The 18,731-nt window shown below is 42.7% G+C and overlaps 1 protein-coding gene across 1 annotated transcript; it reads left to right on the top strand.

The window, feature by feature from the left end:
• Nucleotides 1-231: 231 nt before the first annotated feature.
• Prkra (protein activator of interferon induced protein kinase EIF2AK2) lies at nt 232-18,091 on the top strand. The gene is made up of 8 exons (XM_036186297.1): nt 232-614; nt 1,097-1,266; nt 4,530-4,611; nt 7,525-7,603; nt 8,584-8,701; nt 10,766-10,860; nt 14,907-15,081; nt 17,463-18,091. Exons 1-8 carry the CDS (start codon nt 307-309, stop codon nt 17,618-17,620), a joined length of 1,185 nt encoding a protein of 394 aa, XP_036042190.1. The 5' UTR covers nt 232-306; the 3' UTR covers nt 17,621-18,091.
• Nucleotides 18,092-18,731: the final 640 nt, after the last annotated feature.

The raw sequence follows: 18,731 nt of genomic DNA, 5'->3' as shown, positions 1-18,731 counted from the left end.
GGGAAACCCAGAGAACCGAAGCGGGGCGCAGGCAAGAACTGGGAAGAGCCCAGACTGGCATGGAGGTGGGGCCTAGCGGATGGGGGGCGGGGCCAGGCTTTCAGAAGCATTGGAAGCTGGGAAGAGCCTGGACTGGCAGAGGGCGGGACCTGGCCGCTGGAGGGGCGGGGCCGGGCGCTGGGACGCTCAGGGAACCCAAGCAGGGCGCGGGCCATAGCTGGGAAGAGCAGGGATCCGTAGAAGGGGAAAGAGAAGGGGCCGAGTGCCGTGGCATAGGGAGAAACCAGGAACAGCGAGGGGCGGAGCATGGCAGAGAGGGGCGGGGCCGAGAGGCCCGGCAGAGAGGGGGTGTGGCCGGCTCTTCCGCGCCGTGGCCCCGCCTCTCCCTCCCTCTCCTCCTGCCCCTCGTCTGGAGAGCGCCAGGCAGCAATCCAAGGGGGAGCCTGGCAGCAGTGCAGGCAAGCTCCTCTCGGGATCTGGCCGACGTGGAGAGGGAGGACCCAGATCCGCACTACTCTCGATCGCTGTGCCCAGCCGTCCCTTCTCGCCATGTCCCACAGCAGGCATCGCGCCGAGGCCCCGCCGCTGGAGCGGGAGGACAGCGGGACCTTCAGGTCAGCGCCGGTCTGTCGAGGCCGCAGGCCCAAGACGGGTGGGCAGTGGGGCAGGGGCAGGGAGCCAGCTGTCGGGCTGCATTCTGGGTAAAGCCCCCTCCTTCCCCAGGCACGGCACTGGGCCCGCCCTCCGGGCCCGGGATCTATTCCGCGCCCCGCCCCTCCGGCAACTATCCGATCTGGAGGATATGACCAGAGGTGCACAGACCCGGGTGTAGGCTAGATCTATCCTGCAGCTCCTGAGCCCACCCAGTTTCCTTCACCATCCCTCCCACTGCGCTCAAGTTCTCTCTATACAGACCTCTCTACCCTTATCTATGGGCTGCAACATTCAGAGACAGGTGCGCCCAGGCCTTGCCACTGACCCTGGCTGCTGGGGAGCTTTGTTGTCACTATTTGTGGCTGTCAAAACTGACAAGGGGATGCTTTTGCTTCCCTTTCAGCTTTGACCTGTAAAGCATACATTTTTCTGGTTTTTGCAGTTTGGGCAAGATGATAACAGCCAAGCCTGGGAAAACACCGATTCAGGTATTACACGAATACGGCATGAAGACCAAGAACATACCAGTTTACGAATGTGAAAGATCCGATGTGCAAATACACGTGCCCACTTTCACCTTCAGAGTAACCGTTGGTGATATAACTTGCACAGGTCTGTATGAAGTTAACCCCCATGACCGTGTGGACTGGTGGGCCTGACTTTGTGTTGCTTTTCAGTTAGGAAAAGGGTCCCCTTTTACCTAAGACACCTATGGGAACAGACGAGATCCAGCATCAACTTCATTTGTTTTGCTCCCCAACTTTTGTCTCCCTAAGATGTAAGAAACTCAGAAAGTATCCATGCATCCTACACATCTCTTCCTATACCTAGGGTGCCTGCTAATGTTCCTCTTAAGAATTAGAAACTGGAAATGTTCTTGGGGCTGTTATAGCTCGGTCAGTAGGTACTATTACCTTTCAAAGATACAAATGCAGATGCTAGTAGGCATGACCTCAGAATTTTCTGAGTGTCCCTTTTATAGACACATCTGGAACTTTGGATTCTTGGTACCATTCTTGAGTCTGTGTCCATGAACTATCAGGGGAAGGCAGAGGCTGCCATACTGTATCCCTCAGACTGCCATACTGTATCCTGAGCTGTATTGCACAGCAGCTTCTCGTTCTCGATACTATATAGATATTTTTTATAAGATTGTTTCCCCTTTTTATTCATGAAGTAGCAAGTTCACAGACATTTTCATAAGCCATGTTGCCAAGGTCATACAACAATGAAGTTTTACAGTCCAGATTCATATCTTCTTTCAGCCTAAGTCTGAGAAAATGGCAACCAGAATTTAAATTTGTAAATGTGAACATCATTTTCCTACATACTTACTTAGTTGAAAGCATAGAAAATGTTGAATAATTTAATTTGTAGATATACAAAGAAAAAATTTAGGAAAAGCTAAAGTCCCACTGTCTAGTAGTCTGAATGTGTTGTATGTTTGTATCTGGGAGTCTGGGGTTGCCAACAGTCACTGAAGCCAATTCAAAAATTGAAGCTTTATTTATTTATTTATTTGTCTTTTGTGTGTGTGTCGGGGTGGGGGGTGTGGATGGGTTGTAGGTATAGGCTAGAAGGTTCCTTATAGAAATCCACAAGGTTAGATTGTGTTTCTACTGTAGCTGCTCATTTTTCAAGTATTTGTGAGGAGTGTTCAAGAAAAACAAAAGCCATTTTCTCCTTTAATTGCATTTTAGGTTAGAGGTGAGCAACTTATTTCAACCCATAAAATTATTTCATTGCTACTTCATAATTCTAATTTGCTACTGTTATGAATCATAATGTAAACATCTGATATTTGACTCCTATAGGGGTTGAGACCCACTGGTGTAGACCATTGTTATCTTTCACTTGGAGTCTTGTGGTATCCATTCTCTGCATGACAGCTAGTGTTCTTAGTTGCTGTTTTGAGGCAGATGCTCCCAGTGTAGCCCCCAGCTGACCTTGAATTCCTTGGCATCCTGCCTCAGCCTCCAAATGCTGGGCTTATAGCAACGCACCACCATCACCTAACTCAGAATGCTTTTTCTAGTATTCTAATATATCTTTCTCTTTCTTTACAGTCCATTTAGTGATTTTTTTTCCCATTGCCTGAATGTTTAAAATAAACTCCAACTTGTTGACATGATTTACAACCTTCCTAAAATGTCAGCAAGAATCCTCAATACTACAAGAGTAGTTGGTAGGAACGCAGAATATCGGGTCCTTCCCAAATGGTGAGATCAGAGTATATGTTAAAAGTTCCCTGACAATTCTTATATACATGAAGGCTTGGAAAGGACAAATTTATAATACACTTCATTTATAATACACTTCTTCCTCCACCCCTGCTTCTCAGAATCCCTCTCATCAAGCTCACAGGCTTTATTCATATCCAGCAGCTTGGGGCCTTGAGAACATTGAGTGCTCTGTTAACCTGCAACCTTTGTGGGTACTCCTCAGCCTTCAGTGTTCCTCCAGTCCTCAATCTCCCAATCCTCAGCTCTTCCTCACTTTACCAGCTTTGACTTGTCTTCTAGGAGTCTATATAGTTCTCCCTTCCTCCATGAAAACTTCCTGAATGTCTTCAAGAGTAGCTAAGCTGCTAATTTTTTCCTTTTTGATTTTGACATGGTGTCTGATGGGAGCTCAAGCTGTCTCTTAATTCCCAATCCTCCTGCCTTAGCCTTCTGAATAGGTGGGATTAGATGGCCATACCTGGCAAGCTGCTATCTTGTATACCTCCTTATAGCTTGCACTGAAGCTTGTTATAACATGCCCTTTGTATTTCAGCTGTCTGTTACCAGACATTTGGCTCTTAGTCCTAGAGAGCAAGAGATTCTGTTTAGTCCCATGCCATATCCCAAGTGTCTGTTTTAGTAGATACGAGAGTAGAGGGCTTTGTGTCCTCTGATCCTTGACGATCACATTCTCTGTGAGTAATTCTGCCTGCTGAGCTAGAACAGGGACTCTCGGTGACTTCTTTAAGGAAAACTTGCTGCACAAGAACTTCTCTGTCTAGGAATAAAGGAAGAGCTGTAGTGAGTCTTTTTCTGTCCCACCAGCCAGCTCCCAAATAATGACATGCGGACTTCTTATTACTTATGAAAGCTCACCTCAGCTTAGACTTGCCCCACTAGCTCCTATAGTTAAATTAACCCACTTATTTTAATCTATGTTCTGTTGCGTGGCTCGGTTACCTTTGATCTGTTGTATGTCCGACTTTAGAGTCCCACTGATGTCTCTCACATGCCTAGATTCATCTCCTGCTTCCTTTCTCTGAAGCCTTTTCCAGAAGCCCATGCCTATACCCATGCCTAGCTATTGGCCATTCAGCTTTTTATTACACCAGACACAGTAATACATTTTCTTCACACAGTGTATAAATATACCACAAGTATGCCGGGTGGCGGCGGTGCATGCCTTTAATCCCAGCACTTGGGAGGCAGAGCCAGGCGGATCTCTGTGAGTTCAAGGCCAACCTGGGCTACTAAGTGAGTTCCAGGAAAGGCACAAAGCTACACAGGGAAACCCTGTCTCGAAAAACCAAAAATTATTATATATATATATATATATATATCACAACAAAGAGCAAAAATGCTAAGTTCTGTTTCATCAGGAGGTGTAATATGATCTAGCTTATTCCTATTTTATATAATATAGAAATAGTGTTTTATGTAGGTATGCATAAACTCCAATAAATAATACTTTCAAAACTGGCTTTAATATGTTGATTTCACATGTTGAGTGTTTTAATAATGTAACTGCATGCAGTGGATGGTTTCACTAGCAAGCCTGTGTACAGTGACTTCGTTTTGCACTGTGACCACAGCTGTGAAGGCCGGCCACACTTCTTCACAAAGACTAAGACCTTTTTCCCTTCTCTAATTCAGGTGAAGGCACAAGTAAGAAGCTGGCGAAGCACAGAGCCGCAGAGGCCGCCATAAACATTTTAAAAGCCAATGCAAGTATTTGGTGAGCTCAATTTCTTTGTATTCTGCAGCTCAAAATTTTCATGGCTGAGGTAAGACGAAAAACTATAACGTGCTCAGAAAATCAGTAGAGTGAACGGTTGTTAGTATCTTCACTCTGAAATTCCATATCCGGGAAAGCCTGCCTGCCATTCATTAAAGACAGTGTAAGCCTATTAATCTGGCAGTCATCTGCTAAAGGAAGGCATCACAGACTAGGCTTCACTGGTTCGTGATGGAGTGCAATCAGGGTTTCCGGCAGATATTAATATTCTTAATATGCAGGGTATTAATTCGTTAATTATTTGTATACTGAAGAAAATAAGGTGTAAGATAGAATAGGGTGAGTAAAAATCGTACTTTTTTCTTTTCAGAGATGGTCATCCTCTGTTTTTTGTGGCCTCAAATTCACCGTGTAGCCCAGGCTGGACTCCAATGTCCTCCCACCTCATCTTTCTGGGTGCTGGTATTATGGGCATGTGCCACTGAACCTATCTGAAAGTACCCTTCGGAGTTCTCATTTGGAAAAAGGAGGCCAAGTGGCCTTTCCCTGTATCAAGTACAGGGTATATTAAGGAGGGTAGTAATTCCAGACACTTCCAAATGGAAATGTCTGCCACTGTCAGTGCCTTTAGAACGAGCATTGGTCTTGAGCATTGTATGTCTCATCCATGGTGTCTTGAGTCACACTGGGTCCACTGTGGAACACAGTATACCTTCAGTTTCCTCCCTTACACACACTCAGAGATGCCTGGAGTTCAGTCATGAGTGATCTGCCCATAGTTGGCCAAAGAGCCAATGGAGTTTAGGATAGCCATAGTGAGACTTACAGTTTGGAGTATATTTAGGTCACATTCAGTAGCTCTCTATTTCTCAGTCACTCTGAAGCGTTTGGGTAATTTAAAACTAGTGGCCTGTTTACCCTTGTGATAAGTGCTTGCCTCAGACCAGCCTTGGATCTCACAAGGTGATGTTTATCCCTCTGTATCTAAGTGACTTAGGCTGGCTTTCAAGTCACACATCCTGTAGTCCAGCTCTCGCACCCTTCCACCTGTTGGTGGTGGCCCTCCTGTCCTGTGCAGCCCAAAGGTCCTCCCAGAGTGTTGGGTGCACTCGTAGAAATCATCAAGCAGCATGTCCTCTCTGCCCCCGGGCACTTCACTTTGTTACCGTGAAAGGCTAACAAACCTTACTATGTATTTGTGCTTCTTGACAGATAAGATGAGAATTACTAAGCAGTAATCAGGCCTACAGTGGCCTGGTTTAATACAGAGACTTTCTCACGTCTCCATCCCAATTATTTGCGTAGCTTCGGCATGCAGCATTGTAAGTGAACACTCGTCTATCTCGTCAGCCTGGGTTAAACTTGGCAGTTGGAGGAGATGGCAATGGTAGAACGTCGTGTGTCACGGCAGAAATGACTTGAGTTGCTTAGTGGTTGTCAGCATGGGGTGCAGCTTCTTCGGGACTAGGCCTCGTGATTGCAAACTCCGCAGAGGAGCCCGATCTCTTTCCCCGATTATAATACACACACACACACACACACACACACACACACACACACACACACACGCTATAACCAGATTCATGGAGGGCGTCTACCTTACACAAGATGCATCAACATCTCAGAAGATTAACCCTATGCTAAGCAGATGACAGAACAAGTTTTTCTTGTCTAGCTGTCTGGATGAAAAAACATTGATAGCTTGTGTTACTGTTGCTGGAGCTAGATTTCCTGACTAATGGTTGGTTTTTTGTTTGTTTGTTTTTTGTTTTAGTTGTTTTAAAGGGCTGGAGGGGATGACTCAGTGCTTAAGAGTACTGGCTGCTCTTCCAGAGGTCCTGAGTTCAATTCTCAGCACAACCATCTGTAACTGTAGTCCTCAGACAAAACACTCATACACATAAAATACATAAATAAAAGTAGTTTTAATAGTAATGTGCTTTGTACACACACACACACACACACACTTTTTAAGAACTCCATACATGCTTCTGTGTCACTCTTGCCCCTCTCCCCTCCTCCTTGTCCAACCCTCCTCTCCATCCCAAATTCATGATCTTTTCTTTAAGTTTTATAGTTACTTGTACTTTTTCTGAAGCTGTTTTTAGATTTAGTTATTTTTCTTTTGTGTGTATGAGTGTTTTGCTTGCATGTATGTATGTGTACTGCATGCATGCCTGGTGCCCATAGAGGACAGAAGGAAGTGTCTGATCCCTGGAATTGAAGTTATGGGTGGTTGTTAGCCATCCTGACCCATGGGAACTAGGAACCAACTCAAGCGCTCTATAAGAGTAGCAAGTGTACTTAACCACAGCCATCTTTCCAGCCCTCCATACGTACATTTTAAATATTTTCAGTAAGTGTCTGTTGTGTGCAAAGCTTATATAAGTAGGTAATGCATAGGCCCTACCACCAAGTAGTAGTCAGTGTGAGTCAGAAGTTAGGTGAGGAATGGACAGGCTGAGTGCAACAGGGAAAAATTTATGATCAGACAACTTTTTAAAGAGCCAGGCTAAGTTTTTTAATACAGAGTCTTGTGTAGTTCAGGCTAGCCTCAGACTTGCTGTGTTTAAGGCTGCCTTGGACCTCCTGATCCTCTGCCTCTGCCTCCAAAATGGCAAGATTATAGGCACGTGCCACCAAGTTCACTCCCAAATGGTACAGTGTTTCGTAAGAATGAGAGGTTTATGATCTGTTGAGGTAAAAGAATAAGTATCTGGAAATGATGCTTGACGTAGCTCTTGGATGATGGGTCGAGCAGATTCCCAAAGAAGTCAGAGTGAAGGGCATTCAGTCCTTGTAAAAGGGATGGAAAATCTTAGGCAGAGGAGGTTAAATAGAGACTACATTGTCATTTATTTAGTAGCTCAGAGCAAATCGTTTTACTTAATAACACTTTTCAATGATGTTTAGCTTTGCAGTTCCTGACCCTTCACTGCCTGATCCAGCCAAACAGCCAAAGAACCAGCTGAATCCAATCGGCTCATTACAGGTAAGTCAGTTTCCCAAACTGTTTGTCTCCTGACTGAAGTATAAGGAATTTGTTTATCACCGAGGAAAGACAAGCAGTTGATATTTTAAACATAATGGGGAAATGTGAATATTTTGTTCTCTCTCTTTCTTTCTTTCTTCTTTTCTTTTCTTTCTTATGTTTCTGAGACGGGGTCTATGTGGCCCTGGCTGTCCTGGAACTCACTATGTAGACCAGGCTGGCCTTGAACTCCCAGAGATCCCCCTGCCTCTGCCTCCTGAGTGCTGGGATTAATGGCAGCATGTGTCATTAGGCCTCAGCAGTGAATATTTTGTTTTTTAAGTAGTGATCATTGCATTTTCTGTAGCTAACTTGGGATTATTTCCTTATTAATCTGTTTTGGACTTTCTTCTTGTTCAGTTTTTGCCTTTGTGTAGTGGAACTGCCACTTGGTAAAAGCAGACCATGGTGTAACAGGATAGAGTGTTAATACTTGTCTTAGCCAAAAGGCCAAGAAGCAGTTGGGTAGTGAGTTTATGCTTTAAGAATATGGCCATTCTCACTGCTCTTGTAAAACAAAACAAAACAACAACAACAACAACAACAAAACCAACTTCTTTGTACTTCTGTTGAGACAGAATTTACACAGAACCATGGTTGTTTAACTAAATTCAAGAGGAGAGAGGCAGCCTACATAATTGCTTAATTCTAGCAAAAAAGAAAAGATAAAAATGCATGTTCCCTGCCTTTCTCATTGACTTCAGGCATCAGTCTCTGTGGCCCAATAGGAAAGTACTGCCTGCCAATGGCAGAAAACTGCTTTGCTTTCAGCATTATGACGTAAGATATAAAATGTGGGCGTGCCTATGGGAAAAAGAGTGTTCCCTCATTTTCCCTTGGCCAGTACTGTGATTCTTTTCAAGCACGTTACTGGGACCAGGATCAAAGGATTGAGCCACCAAATAGTTCAAATGACTACTATAATCCCCTTGATTTTACAGGAATTGGCTATTCACCACGGCTGGCGACTTCCCGAATACACCCTTTCCCAGGAAGGAGGACCTGCTCACAAGAGGGAATATACCACAATTTGCAGGCTAGAGTCATACATGGAAACTGGTACTTGATTTTTACAACTAGAGGCATTTGCGATATTTTCAGATGGTGAATTGTCATAGAAATTTCTGTCATGTGACTTTTTGAATAGTGATATCTCTTTCCTATGATCTTTGACTTTCTGAGGATATTTATGTTTGTTTTTTTTTTTTGTTGCTGTTGTTTTGAGACAGGGTTTCTCTGTGTAGTTTTGAGCCTTTCCTGGAACTCACTCTGTAGCCCAGGCTGTCCTTGAACTCACAGAGATCCACCAGCCTCTGCCTCCCGAGTGCTGCTGGGATTAAAGGCATGCACCACCACCGTCCGGTTTATGTTTCTTAATTTGATGTTTTTAAAATGCAGTTGTAACTGAAAAGACAGGTAAATTATAGCCTCTAGGCCTTAAGTAATTTTCACTGGACTAGAAAAATGGGTTGAGGAATGAGATTACATGTCAAAAAAAAAATTGTGGTGAGCTGGTGTGGGTATTTAACTTAATGAGGGTGTTTATCTTAATGATAGAATGCTTGTTTAGCATGTATGAGGCCCTAGTGTCAGCCCCCAAATCATAAAATATAAACAGTAATATAAATTACAAAGAGATAATAGAGGTTGTCCTTTTTAATTACAGCAAATTTTGTGTTATAAAGGACATAAACTATGAAAGTACTAGTGGGAATTCCTATGTTAACTTCTCTGGCATGCTTTGGTCACTTCCAAAGTGGATTAAAATGGGATTGCGTGAACTATGGATGCAGAACAGTGGTAGAGGGCTTGCCTAGCATAAGTGAGACCCTGGGTCTGATCCCCGGCACTACGCAGATGAGAAAAGAAAAATAAAATCAATAGGATTCTACCTTAGCTGGAGATTAGACACAAGTAACAGGCCAGTGTTTACTCATAAGTGGTAATGTGGGCCAGTAGGGAGAACATCGGGCCGGAAGCGGGAGCCTTCAGCTTCTGTTCTTCCTGCAGCCCTTGATTTAAAGAGTTAAGCAAACTTCTTTGTCTCCTTGGGTTTCTGATTTATTTATGAATTGTTTAGTGGTGCTGGATGTTTAACACATGGCCTGTCGTGTGCCGAGCAAGTGTTCTGTGACTGAGTTGCATCTCCAGTTGTTTTGTGGTTTTGTTTTTGAGACAGGGTCTCTCTCTATGTTTTGTAGCACTGGCTGCTCTGTAGACCAGGCTGACCATGAGCTACCTCTGCCTCCCAAGTGCAGAGATTAAAGGTGTGAGCTATCCTATCTGGCTAGCCCCAGTTTTAAAATCTATAAAACTAAAGTATAGAAGTAGAGTTTTAATATGCCTTTCAGCCTCAGTGTCTCCTATACCCTTATTAATGTTTTTTTTTTTTTTAAATTCACATAGTTGTCATCTTATAAAAAAGATTATAAGCAAGAAACAGACATTAAGAGTTAGGGGTTATAATTCCAGTGTATTTGATAAATCTCATTAGTCAGAATTAAACTAAACATGATTCATATGCTAAGTACAGGGAATAACTTTGTAAGTGCTACAAAGTTTCAAAGTATGATTATTAAAGAAAAGAATTACTGGGTCTGCCAATGGTTTAGTGGGTAAACTGCTTGTTGCATAAACATAGAACCTGACTTTGAATCCTCAGCACCCACTTAATGGCCGGGGTCACTGAACGAGGCACATAGATTCCCTGGGGCTCACTGGCCAGCTGGTACTGCTGAGTAGTGAGGTCCAGGTTCAGGGAAAGACCCTGTTTGGAAAAAAAATTAAAACAACAACAAACAACAGACCTGGAGAGCAACAGAGGGAGACGCCTAGTGTTGACCTTTGACCTCCGGCTTCTTTTGGCCAACATGCCCCACACATGTATTTACATGTATACATCAGACACACACAAATATTTTCAAAAATAATTAATGGTTGTTTGAGGACTTTAGTCCCAGTACTTGGGAGGCAGAGCCAGGTGGATCTCTGGGAGTTCGAGACCAGCATGGTCTACAGAGTAAGTTCCAGGACAGGCTCCAAAGCTACAGACAAAAAAAATTTTTTTTGGTCATTATCTGTGAACATTAATTTCTAAACCTACTGTTTCTTTCTTTTATTTAGGAAAGGGTGCATCAAAAAAACAAGCCAAGAGAAATGCTGCTGAGAAATTTCTCGCCAAATTTAGTAATATTTCTCCAGAGAACCACATTTCTCTAGTAAGTAATAATCAGTCAGGATTCTAATGTGACTGGACATCTCCCACTACAGGAAATGTCCCTTCTTTTCTCGCATTGACACTTCAGAGTTGCAATTTTTAAAAATCTCTGCTTTGTTGAGATGTGTGACTCCAGTTTTTGTTGCCTCCTGTATGTGAGCTGGAGTTGATTCAGGAAAAAGGACCTGGGAGACGCAGCAGATTCAGAATCTCAGGATGGGTTCTGAAAGTAAGAGCTTAGCCAAGAGTGTGACTCAGTGGTGTGCTTTGTGCTTAGCACGCAGGTGGTCCGAAAAAGCAAATCAACAAAGAGCCGCCGGTGGAGCGGGTCTTACAGATCCGTTCCTTTGTCTGCTGATTATCTGTCCATGAATGGTCATTTGGTGAGCTTGCACTGTGCTGGGTACTGTGGTGGTTACGCAGCTCCTTCTGCCTCTAACCAGTTTAATAGCCAGCTGAAAGAGGACAGTGTGCAACAGACAGTCCAGGTGAAAGAAGGTACGAGGACATGGAGAAGGCATCCAGCCAAGACCAGGGCTTCAGGAAGGCCTCCAGGAGGAAGTAACATCTAAGCTGAGACATACAGGATGAATGTAGGGGAAGTATATTCCAGAGCGAAGATGACAAACGCAAAGTCCCCGGAGTTAAACACCATAAGTAGTCACAGAGCCGCAAGTGGTTGGTCGGTCCAGATCATTGTGGTAGAGGAGGCAATTCTCAGAGTGATGCCAGGCAGGCAGAGAGATCTTAAAATGGCTAACTAAACTAGAGAAATTACCATATATACTGAGCACAGTGCAAAGTCATTAACAAATTTTATCTGGGCAGGAAAAAAAAATCTAATTTGTTTGTTAGAAAGGAAAGCACTTGGTTGGATTATAGGAATAAATGAATATTAGGGTCAGAGAGACCCCTAGAGTGGTGTCACAGAAAGCAGATGCAATATAATAATGTAAACTAAGGTGGGGGCAGAGGAAGTAGAGAGAAATGAGTCTATTTTGAAATGACTTTTAGAGGGGCTGGAGAGATGGCTCTGTGGTTAAGAGCTCTTGCAGAGGATCCAGGTTTGGTTCCCAGCTCCCACATCTGCTGGCACAAGTGTAACAGGATCCTCAGGGAGGTTACAGTTCACTTATAGGGAAAAGAAGAAACAACCTTTTCAGTAGATGCTAAAAAGACATTTGTAGCAATCATAACTGATAAAAAATCCAAAAGTATTAAGATCCTGGTTATATGTCTCTGTATTACAATCATCTCATTAAAATAAAAAATAAAACAGGACACCAAATAAGAGGGGTTTTGTTTGTTTGTTTGTTTTTTGTTTTTTAATTAAAACTGATTGGCCATTAGCTCAGGTCTACCACTGACTAGCTCTTACATTTAAACACAGCCCATTTTTGTTAATATATATGTTGCCACATGTTCCACGGCTTTACCTGTTTGCCATTACATGGTGCTCCCTAGAGGGAAGGCTAGCATCTCCTGACTCAGCCTTCCACTTCCCAGAATTCTCCTTGTCTGTTTATCCTGCCTATACTTCCTGCCTGGCTACCGGCCAATCAGCATTTTATTTACCAACCACTCAGAGCAGCACATATTCACAGTATATAGAACATCCCACAGTACCTCCCCTCTTCTGTCTAATCAAAAAGGAAGGGTTTAACTTTAACATAGTAAAATTACATATAACAAAGCAGTAATCAAGCAAGAATTACAGTTATAAAATCTAGTCTATTTGTATTTGGCAAAATTAAAGAAAATATTCTATCCTATATTTGTGAGTCTAAAGTTTTATATCAATTTTATCTTTTATCATAACCAAGGAAAATTATAACTATCTAGTCTTCAACTACATCAAAGACCTCAGAAGGATACAATATTACCTAAGTAAACAGGAAGAGCATTGTAAGCAACTTCCAAAACTCTGGAAATGACAGAGACAGCTGCCTGCCTGGACAGTCATCCAAAGTTCTGCAATGTTGGGGCATCCAAAGAGGTTTTATTTTACTTTATTCTAGAAATATTAAGAACATAATTAGATGACAGGGAACAGAATGAAGCTGGAAACAAGATGAGCCAGAAGTGATTGCTAGATGCAAATAATTGGATTAGATTCCTGTAAACCCCTGGAAAGCTGGGTACAGTGGCACATTTGAGAGATGAATGCAAGAGGATCAGAAGTTCAAAGCTGCCTTTGACTACCTAGCAAGTTCAAGGCATCCCTGAGGTAAACAATACCTTGCCTCAAAAACAAAATACCTACTAGAAACAATGGCAACATGTATTGTTAAATTAATGTACAAAATCAGTAGGTTTCACTTCCTTTAGTCTTACAAAAGTACCAACTAGAGTAGTTAAAAAGAGAAGATTAAATTTATTGCATAGGGGAAAGAGATTGAAGGTGAGGAGAGGGTAAGGCAAGGGATTGCCCTCTCTACCCTCGTGGGCTTTTTGATTGTTGTGTCTATGAGTAGATGTACACAGATTAACAAAAACCTGCCAGCTGGGAGCTGGTTCAGATGAAGTGCTTGCCATTCAAGCATAAGGCCTAAGTTAAGAAATCCAGCACCCATAAAGAAGCCAGGCACACTGGCCTGTAACCCCAGTGCTAGAAGACAGAGACAAGAGGATCCCCAAGGCTTGCTGTAGATGAGTCTGTGAGCTCCAGGTCCAGGGAGAGATGTGACTCAAACAATAAGGTGGAGAATGATGGAGGAAGATGGCTAATGTTGACACATGTGTAAGCTATTCTCACACACACTACATGCATGCATATACCATATCACATATACAACACACACACACACACACACACACACACACACACACACACACACCCCAAAACATTTTAAAAATTAAAAAAAAACCAAAACACTTTTTGGAAAAATAGAAAATCTATTCTGAAAAAAAAAGTATACTAGAAAAAAGTCAATAATTTTCTTATTTATAAACCCAAGAGCTACAAGTGTAAAAAATATCAATTTTCAATATTAAAAAATGGAGTGGTATGTCTGGGGTAAACTTGAATAGCAATGTGCAGGAATTACATAAGAACACTTTAAAACCCTACTAAAGAATATAACGGAAATTAGATTATGTTTCATTATTTCTTCTTTTCACACAGAGACTTGCTATAGTAAATATATAAAAATGTAAGTTGTCTTACCAGAATTCAGTTTGGACCTCAGTAGGACTTCACTAAGCTTATCTAGAAAAAGCTAAAAGCAAATCCTTGAGCACAGCCAAGAACCCTAAAAAGCAAGAATTTGAAGTAGCCTAGGGTGCTTGCCCTCCCAGAGAATAAAGGAAATTGTAAGACTGTAATAGCACAGGTTACTGGTGGGAGAGCAGAGCAGAACGCAGAAGTAGTTGCAAATGTACAGATACCCAGTGATGGCCGCAGTGATTTCAGATCAGTAAGAAAAGAGGTGGTTCAGCTATGATGCAGACAGCTGACACAGCACAACAATGAATTTTTAAAAAGCCCAGTAGGAAATTACAAAGAAACAATACTCAGTTTATTCATGCAAAATAAGGTATTTTTACCTTTTAAGTTAGTAAAAGCTACAGTGTTTAGTAACTGATATTAATGAGAGTGTGAAAATTGAAGCTCCTTCAGTTGGTGGATATATAGACTCATTCAGAAATTGAACTGGAAGTATTTCTTACCTTTAATTGGGTATGAGGTGGGGTCAAGGTGAGTCTGTGGAGGTCAGGGGCAGCTTGCTGGAGGAGTCAGTTCTTATCTTTTACCGTATATGTCTGAGGGATCAAACTCAGGCATGAGACTTGGCATCAAGAGTCCTTACCTGCTGAGCCATCTTTCTGGGCCAAGTTGCAAGAACTTATCAAAATAAAAGCATTTCTGTTGGCGGTGTCTCTCCTAGACCTAATGATGGGAAGAAACAAACCTGGGTCCTCTGGCAAAGCAGCCAGCGCTCCAAGCCCTGAGCCATCTCTCAGGCCCCTAACCAGTGCTCTCAGTTACTCTGGTGCTGGAGCAGGCCTGGTTGGGGAACTAAATTTTCCTTCATCTCTGCTTTTTAGACAAATGTGGTCGAACATTCCCTAGGATGTACTTGGCACTCATTGAGGAATTCCCCCGGTGAAAAGATCAACTTACTGAAAAGAAGCCTGCTCAGTCTCCCAAACACAGACTACATCCAGCTGCTAAGTGAGATTGCCAAGGAGCAGGGTTTTAACATAACATATTTGGATATAGGTATGGTTTCTTGTTCATCCTGACATGTTCCATCTCATTGCTTTTTGTTTTGTTGTGGTTGGTTTAGAGACAGGGTCCCGTGTATCTCATGCTGACCCTGAACACCTACCTGATCTTGGTCCAGCTCCCAAGTGCTGGGATTACGGGAGCAAATGTCACACTATGCCTCATATCTGTGGATTTTCATTTAGTTCAATTTATACATATGTTTAATGTGGTGTGTGTGTGTGTGTGTGTGTGTGTGCACACGCGCGCTCATGCTCATGTGCTTGCACACATGTACATGCATGGTTAGTGTCTGGATTTTAATGTCGGAATAATGTGTTATCCCTGTTGAGTGAGATGTGGAGACTTAGCCTGTCAGAGCTTTGGAAAAGTAGAGCTTAGGGGCTGAAAGAACCTGAAATAGTCTCTGCAGCCATGCATCAAATGCAGAGTCTGGATAAACAGCATATGACGCAGCATCTGGGCAGCAAATGCAGATAGATGGTCTGGAAGACAGCTGGTGAGAGACCATTCCATAAGTATTTATCAGCATCTTCAGTGTGCTGAAGGTCTGGACTATATAGAGGACCAAGCTGTCATGAACAGGACTAAGAAAAAAGAGAATGTGGGATAAGAAGGAAGCCTGAAAGGACCACTTCAAATCCACTAGGATGGCTATAGTCAGAAAAATGGGAAATAGCAAAAGTTTATGAGATTCCAGTTTGGAACCTCATACATTGGTGGTCAGGTATAAAATGGTGCAACTACCAGATAAGAAGATTATCAGCAACTCATGTGACCAAGGAACTTCACTCATGGGAATTGAAACTAGTGTTCACATACCAGTAATGACACATTCATAGTATACTTCCAAGAGCTAAGAAGTAGAAACAGGTCAGGCGTTCTTCAAGGAGTAAGTGGATAAACAAATGGTTGAGTATACATTCAATGAGATGCCATTCAGACCCAGAAAGAAATGAAGTTCTAATTCCTACCACAACGTACACAAAGTTGAAGAGTATCATGCCAAGTGAAAGAAGCCAGACCCAGAAGGCTCCAGTATGATCCAGTGGAATAGTCAGTAGAGGTTAATCCATGCAGTCAGCACAGGCTGGTGGGTGTCAGGAGTGGGAGAGAGGAGCTTGGAAGGATAACTGTCTAAGGATGCAGGTGTCCTGTCAGGTTTGGAAACGAGGTGGTAATGAATAGAGCTGTGAATGTAGTAGACACCATGGAATTGTTCAGTTTAAAAATAGTTGACTTTATGTCAGTTTTTCTTTTATTGAAGGAAAAAGTCTTTGATGCAGTAACTAGAAAGCCCATTCACTCATTCAATAATCCTCTTGCTATTGGGATATTCTCCTTAAAATGACTAAATAATATCACTTAACCATGGTCACTTCAAAATTATTATTGATTGTGTGTGTGTATGTGTCACAGCATGTATGGGAGACAAAGAAGACAACTTTGTGGAGTCAGTTCTCTCTTTACATGGGCTCCAGGGATCAAACCCAGGTCTCTAGGTTTGTGCTATGAGAGCCTTAGCCCACTGAGCCATCTTGTCAGCCCCCATGGACACTCTAAATAAGTGACACTTCATATTTCAAACTTATTTCTTCCCCTCACTTAACCATCTGCAGTGAGTGACTCATCGGTTGATGAGAACATTTGTTTCCTGGGCTTCTGTATTGATCTTAGCACATTGTAACCAAGACTTTTTCTGCACAGACTTCAAACCAAAGATCAGGAAAGAAAGCATGGGGTGGTCTCCCCACGCATCAAGTTTATTCTGCTTACATGCCTGCTGAAGATGACTTCCCAATGGAAAATACAGTCTGGCCATTCTTTAGTAAATGGTTCTTTCCTATTAAGACATGTGCTATGGTTCAGTAATTTGCACACACTCTCCTACTGGTCATGTTAAAGTCCCTGTGTCTTAGAAATGCAGGAGCCCTGATTTCTGATTAAGTGGACTAACATGAAGTCTAGACATCAGCCTTTCTTTCAGTTTTCTCTAGGTAATTATGAAACAGTGTGAGAACTGCTGCACCTGAGCATTGGGGAGGATGGTGGAAGTTGTCTTATTTTGCTTAGATTTTTTTTTTCCTTGAGTGTCTTGCTTTATAGCCAAGGTTAGCCTAAAAGTTGCTTTTTGGCCAGGCTAACCTAGAACTCGCTGAATTGCTCAGGCTGGCCTAGAACTGGAAGTCCTCTATCTCCACTCACATGCTATAGAATTCAGGTGTAAGCTGGCATGCCTAACTCCCTGTCTGTGTTTTGTTTGTTTAAGTATTGATGAATGAATGAGGCAATGTGCTATGAATGCTTAAAGTCCCCCCCCCCAAAAAAAAGGATTTGCTTTGCACTGACTGTCATATTTCCATGTGTCGTTACAGAGGAACTGAGTGCTAATGGACAGTATCAGTGTCTCGCGGAACTGTCCACTAGTCCTATCACCGTGTGTCATGGTTCGGGCATCTCCTGTAGCAATGCACAGAGTGACGCTGCTCATAATGCTCTGCAGTATTTAAAGATAATAGCAGAAAGAAAGTAGGCTCGGGGCAGCTTAGGAAATCTTTCCGCAGCGCATAAGTTCCCCTCGCACCTCTTCCCCAGGAAAACGTTGACTGTTATGTACGTCTGCGCGTCCTTTGCAGATCTCTTCAGATTCCGTCAACTTCCCAGATTTAATTGTCTCCTGGTAGTTGTTCTTAAGCTCTTTTTAATGGCTTTAACTTTGTATTGGTCTATTGTATTTATAAACTTTGTACCACACGGCCGAGTGCAGCACCCGTTTTGCAGGATCAGGCACGTAGGATGAGCCTGCATGTTTCACTGACAGCGGAGAGATGAAAGTACTGATAAACGCTGGTGCTGAAGCTCTCTTCTGCGCAAGGCTTTGTGACGTGAACTCTGCTTTAGACTAGAGTGTGGAGGATTGTGTTGAATGTCACTGCTAAATTTCAGGGAACGTGATTGGTCTGCTGTGTATTTGAAACCATGGAATAAAGAGCTGTTCTTATAATGGGGGCTCTGTCATTTTATTAAATAGCTGCTCACTTGATCTTAGCTTTGTTCTTTGTAGGTGAACATTGTTGTGAACATTTTAATTTGGATAGCTTGATATCTGCATGCCGCTAGCTTACCGCAGAAATTCAAAGGTAAAATCCTGCAAATGTGTGTAGGCATCATGTCTTGATTTTTTTTTTTCCTAAGCCTGTGCAACATTGTGTTTTCCTTGGACCTAACCATCTGTAGATGAGTTAGTGGTTTAAAATAGCATTACTACAATTACAAAATACAAATGATAACCATAGGAACCCTTTCCAGTTCACTCAATTCTTTTACAAGGATATTTCAAAGACATGGTTTGATTTAAAGGTTAGAAAAAGAGCTGATGAGATGGCTCAGTGGGTAAAGGTGCTGGCTGCTAACCTTGACAATGTAAGTTGATTCCCGGAACCCACATGATGGAAGGAGAAAACTGATTCCCACAAGTTGTCCTCTGACCTCCACAGATGTTCTCTCTCTCTCTCTCTCTCTCTCTCTCTCTCCTCTCCTCTCCCCTCTCTCTCTCTCTCTCTCTCTCTCTCTCTTTCTCTCTCTCTCTCACACACACACACACACACACACACACACACACACATCAATACATAAATGTCAAA

Source organism: Onychomys torridus, chromosome 4 (assembly GCF_903995425.1).
Source record: "Onychomys torridus chromosome 4, mOncTor1.1, whole genome shotgun sequence".
Lineage (NCBI taxonomy): Eukaryota > Metazoa > Chordata > Mammalia > Rodentia > Cricetidae > Onychomys > Onychomys torridus.
The sequence above is the reverse complement of the archived record's forward strand: the minus strand, read 5'-3'. Positions and strand labels throughout refer to the sequence as shown.

What these genes read in the sequence shown, in the direction of transcription:
- Prkra (XM_036186297.1), top strand. Translation starts at nt 307, where the DNA reads ATGGCAGAGAGGGGCGGGGCCGAGAGGCCCGGCAGAGAGGGGGTGTGG. An exon ending in ATCCAATCGGCTCATTACAG is followed by an intron (nt 7,604 to 8,583) that starts GTAAGTCAGTTT and finishes TTGATTTTACAG; the next exon opens with GAATTGGCTATTCACCACGG. An exon ending in CATAACATATTTGGATATAG is followed by an intron (nt 15,082 to 17,462) that starts GTATGGTTTCTT and finishes GTGTCGTTACAG; the next exon opens with AGGAACTGAGTGCTAATGGA.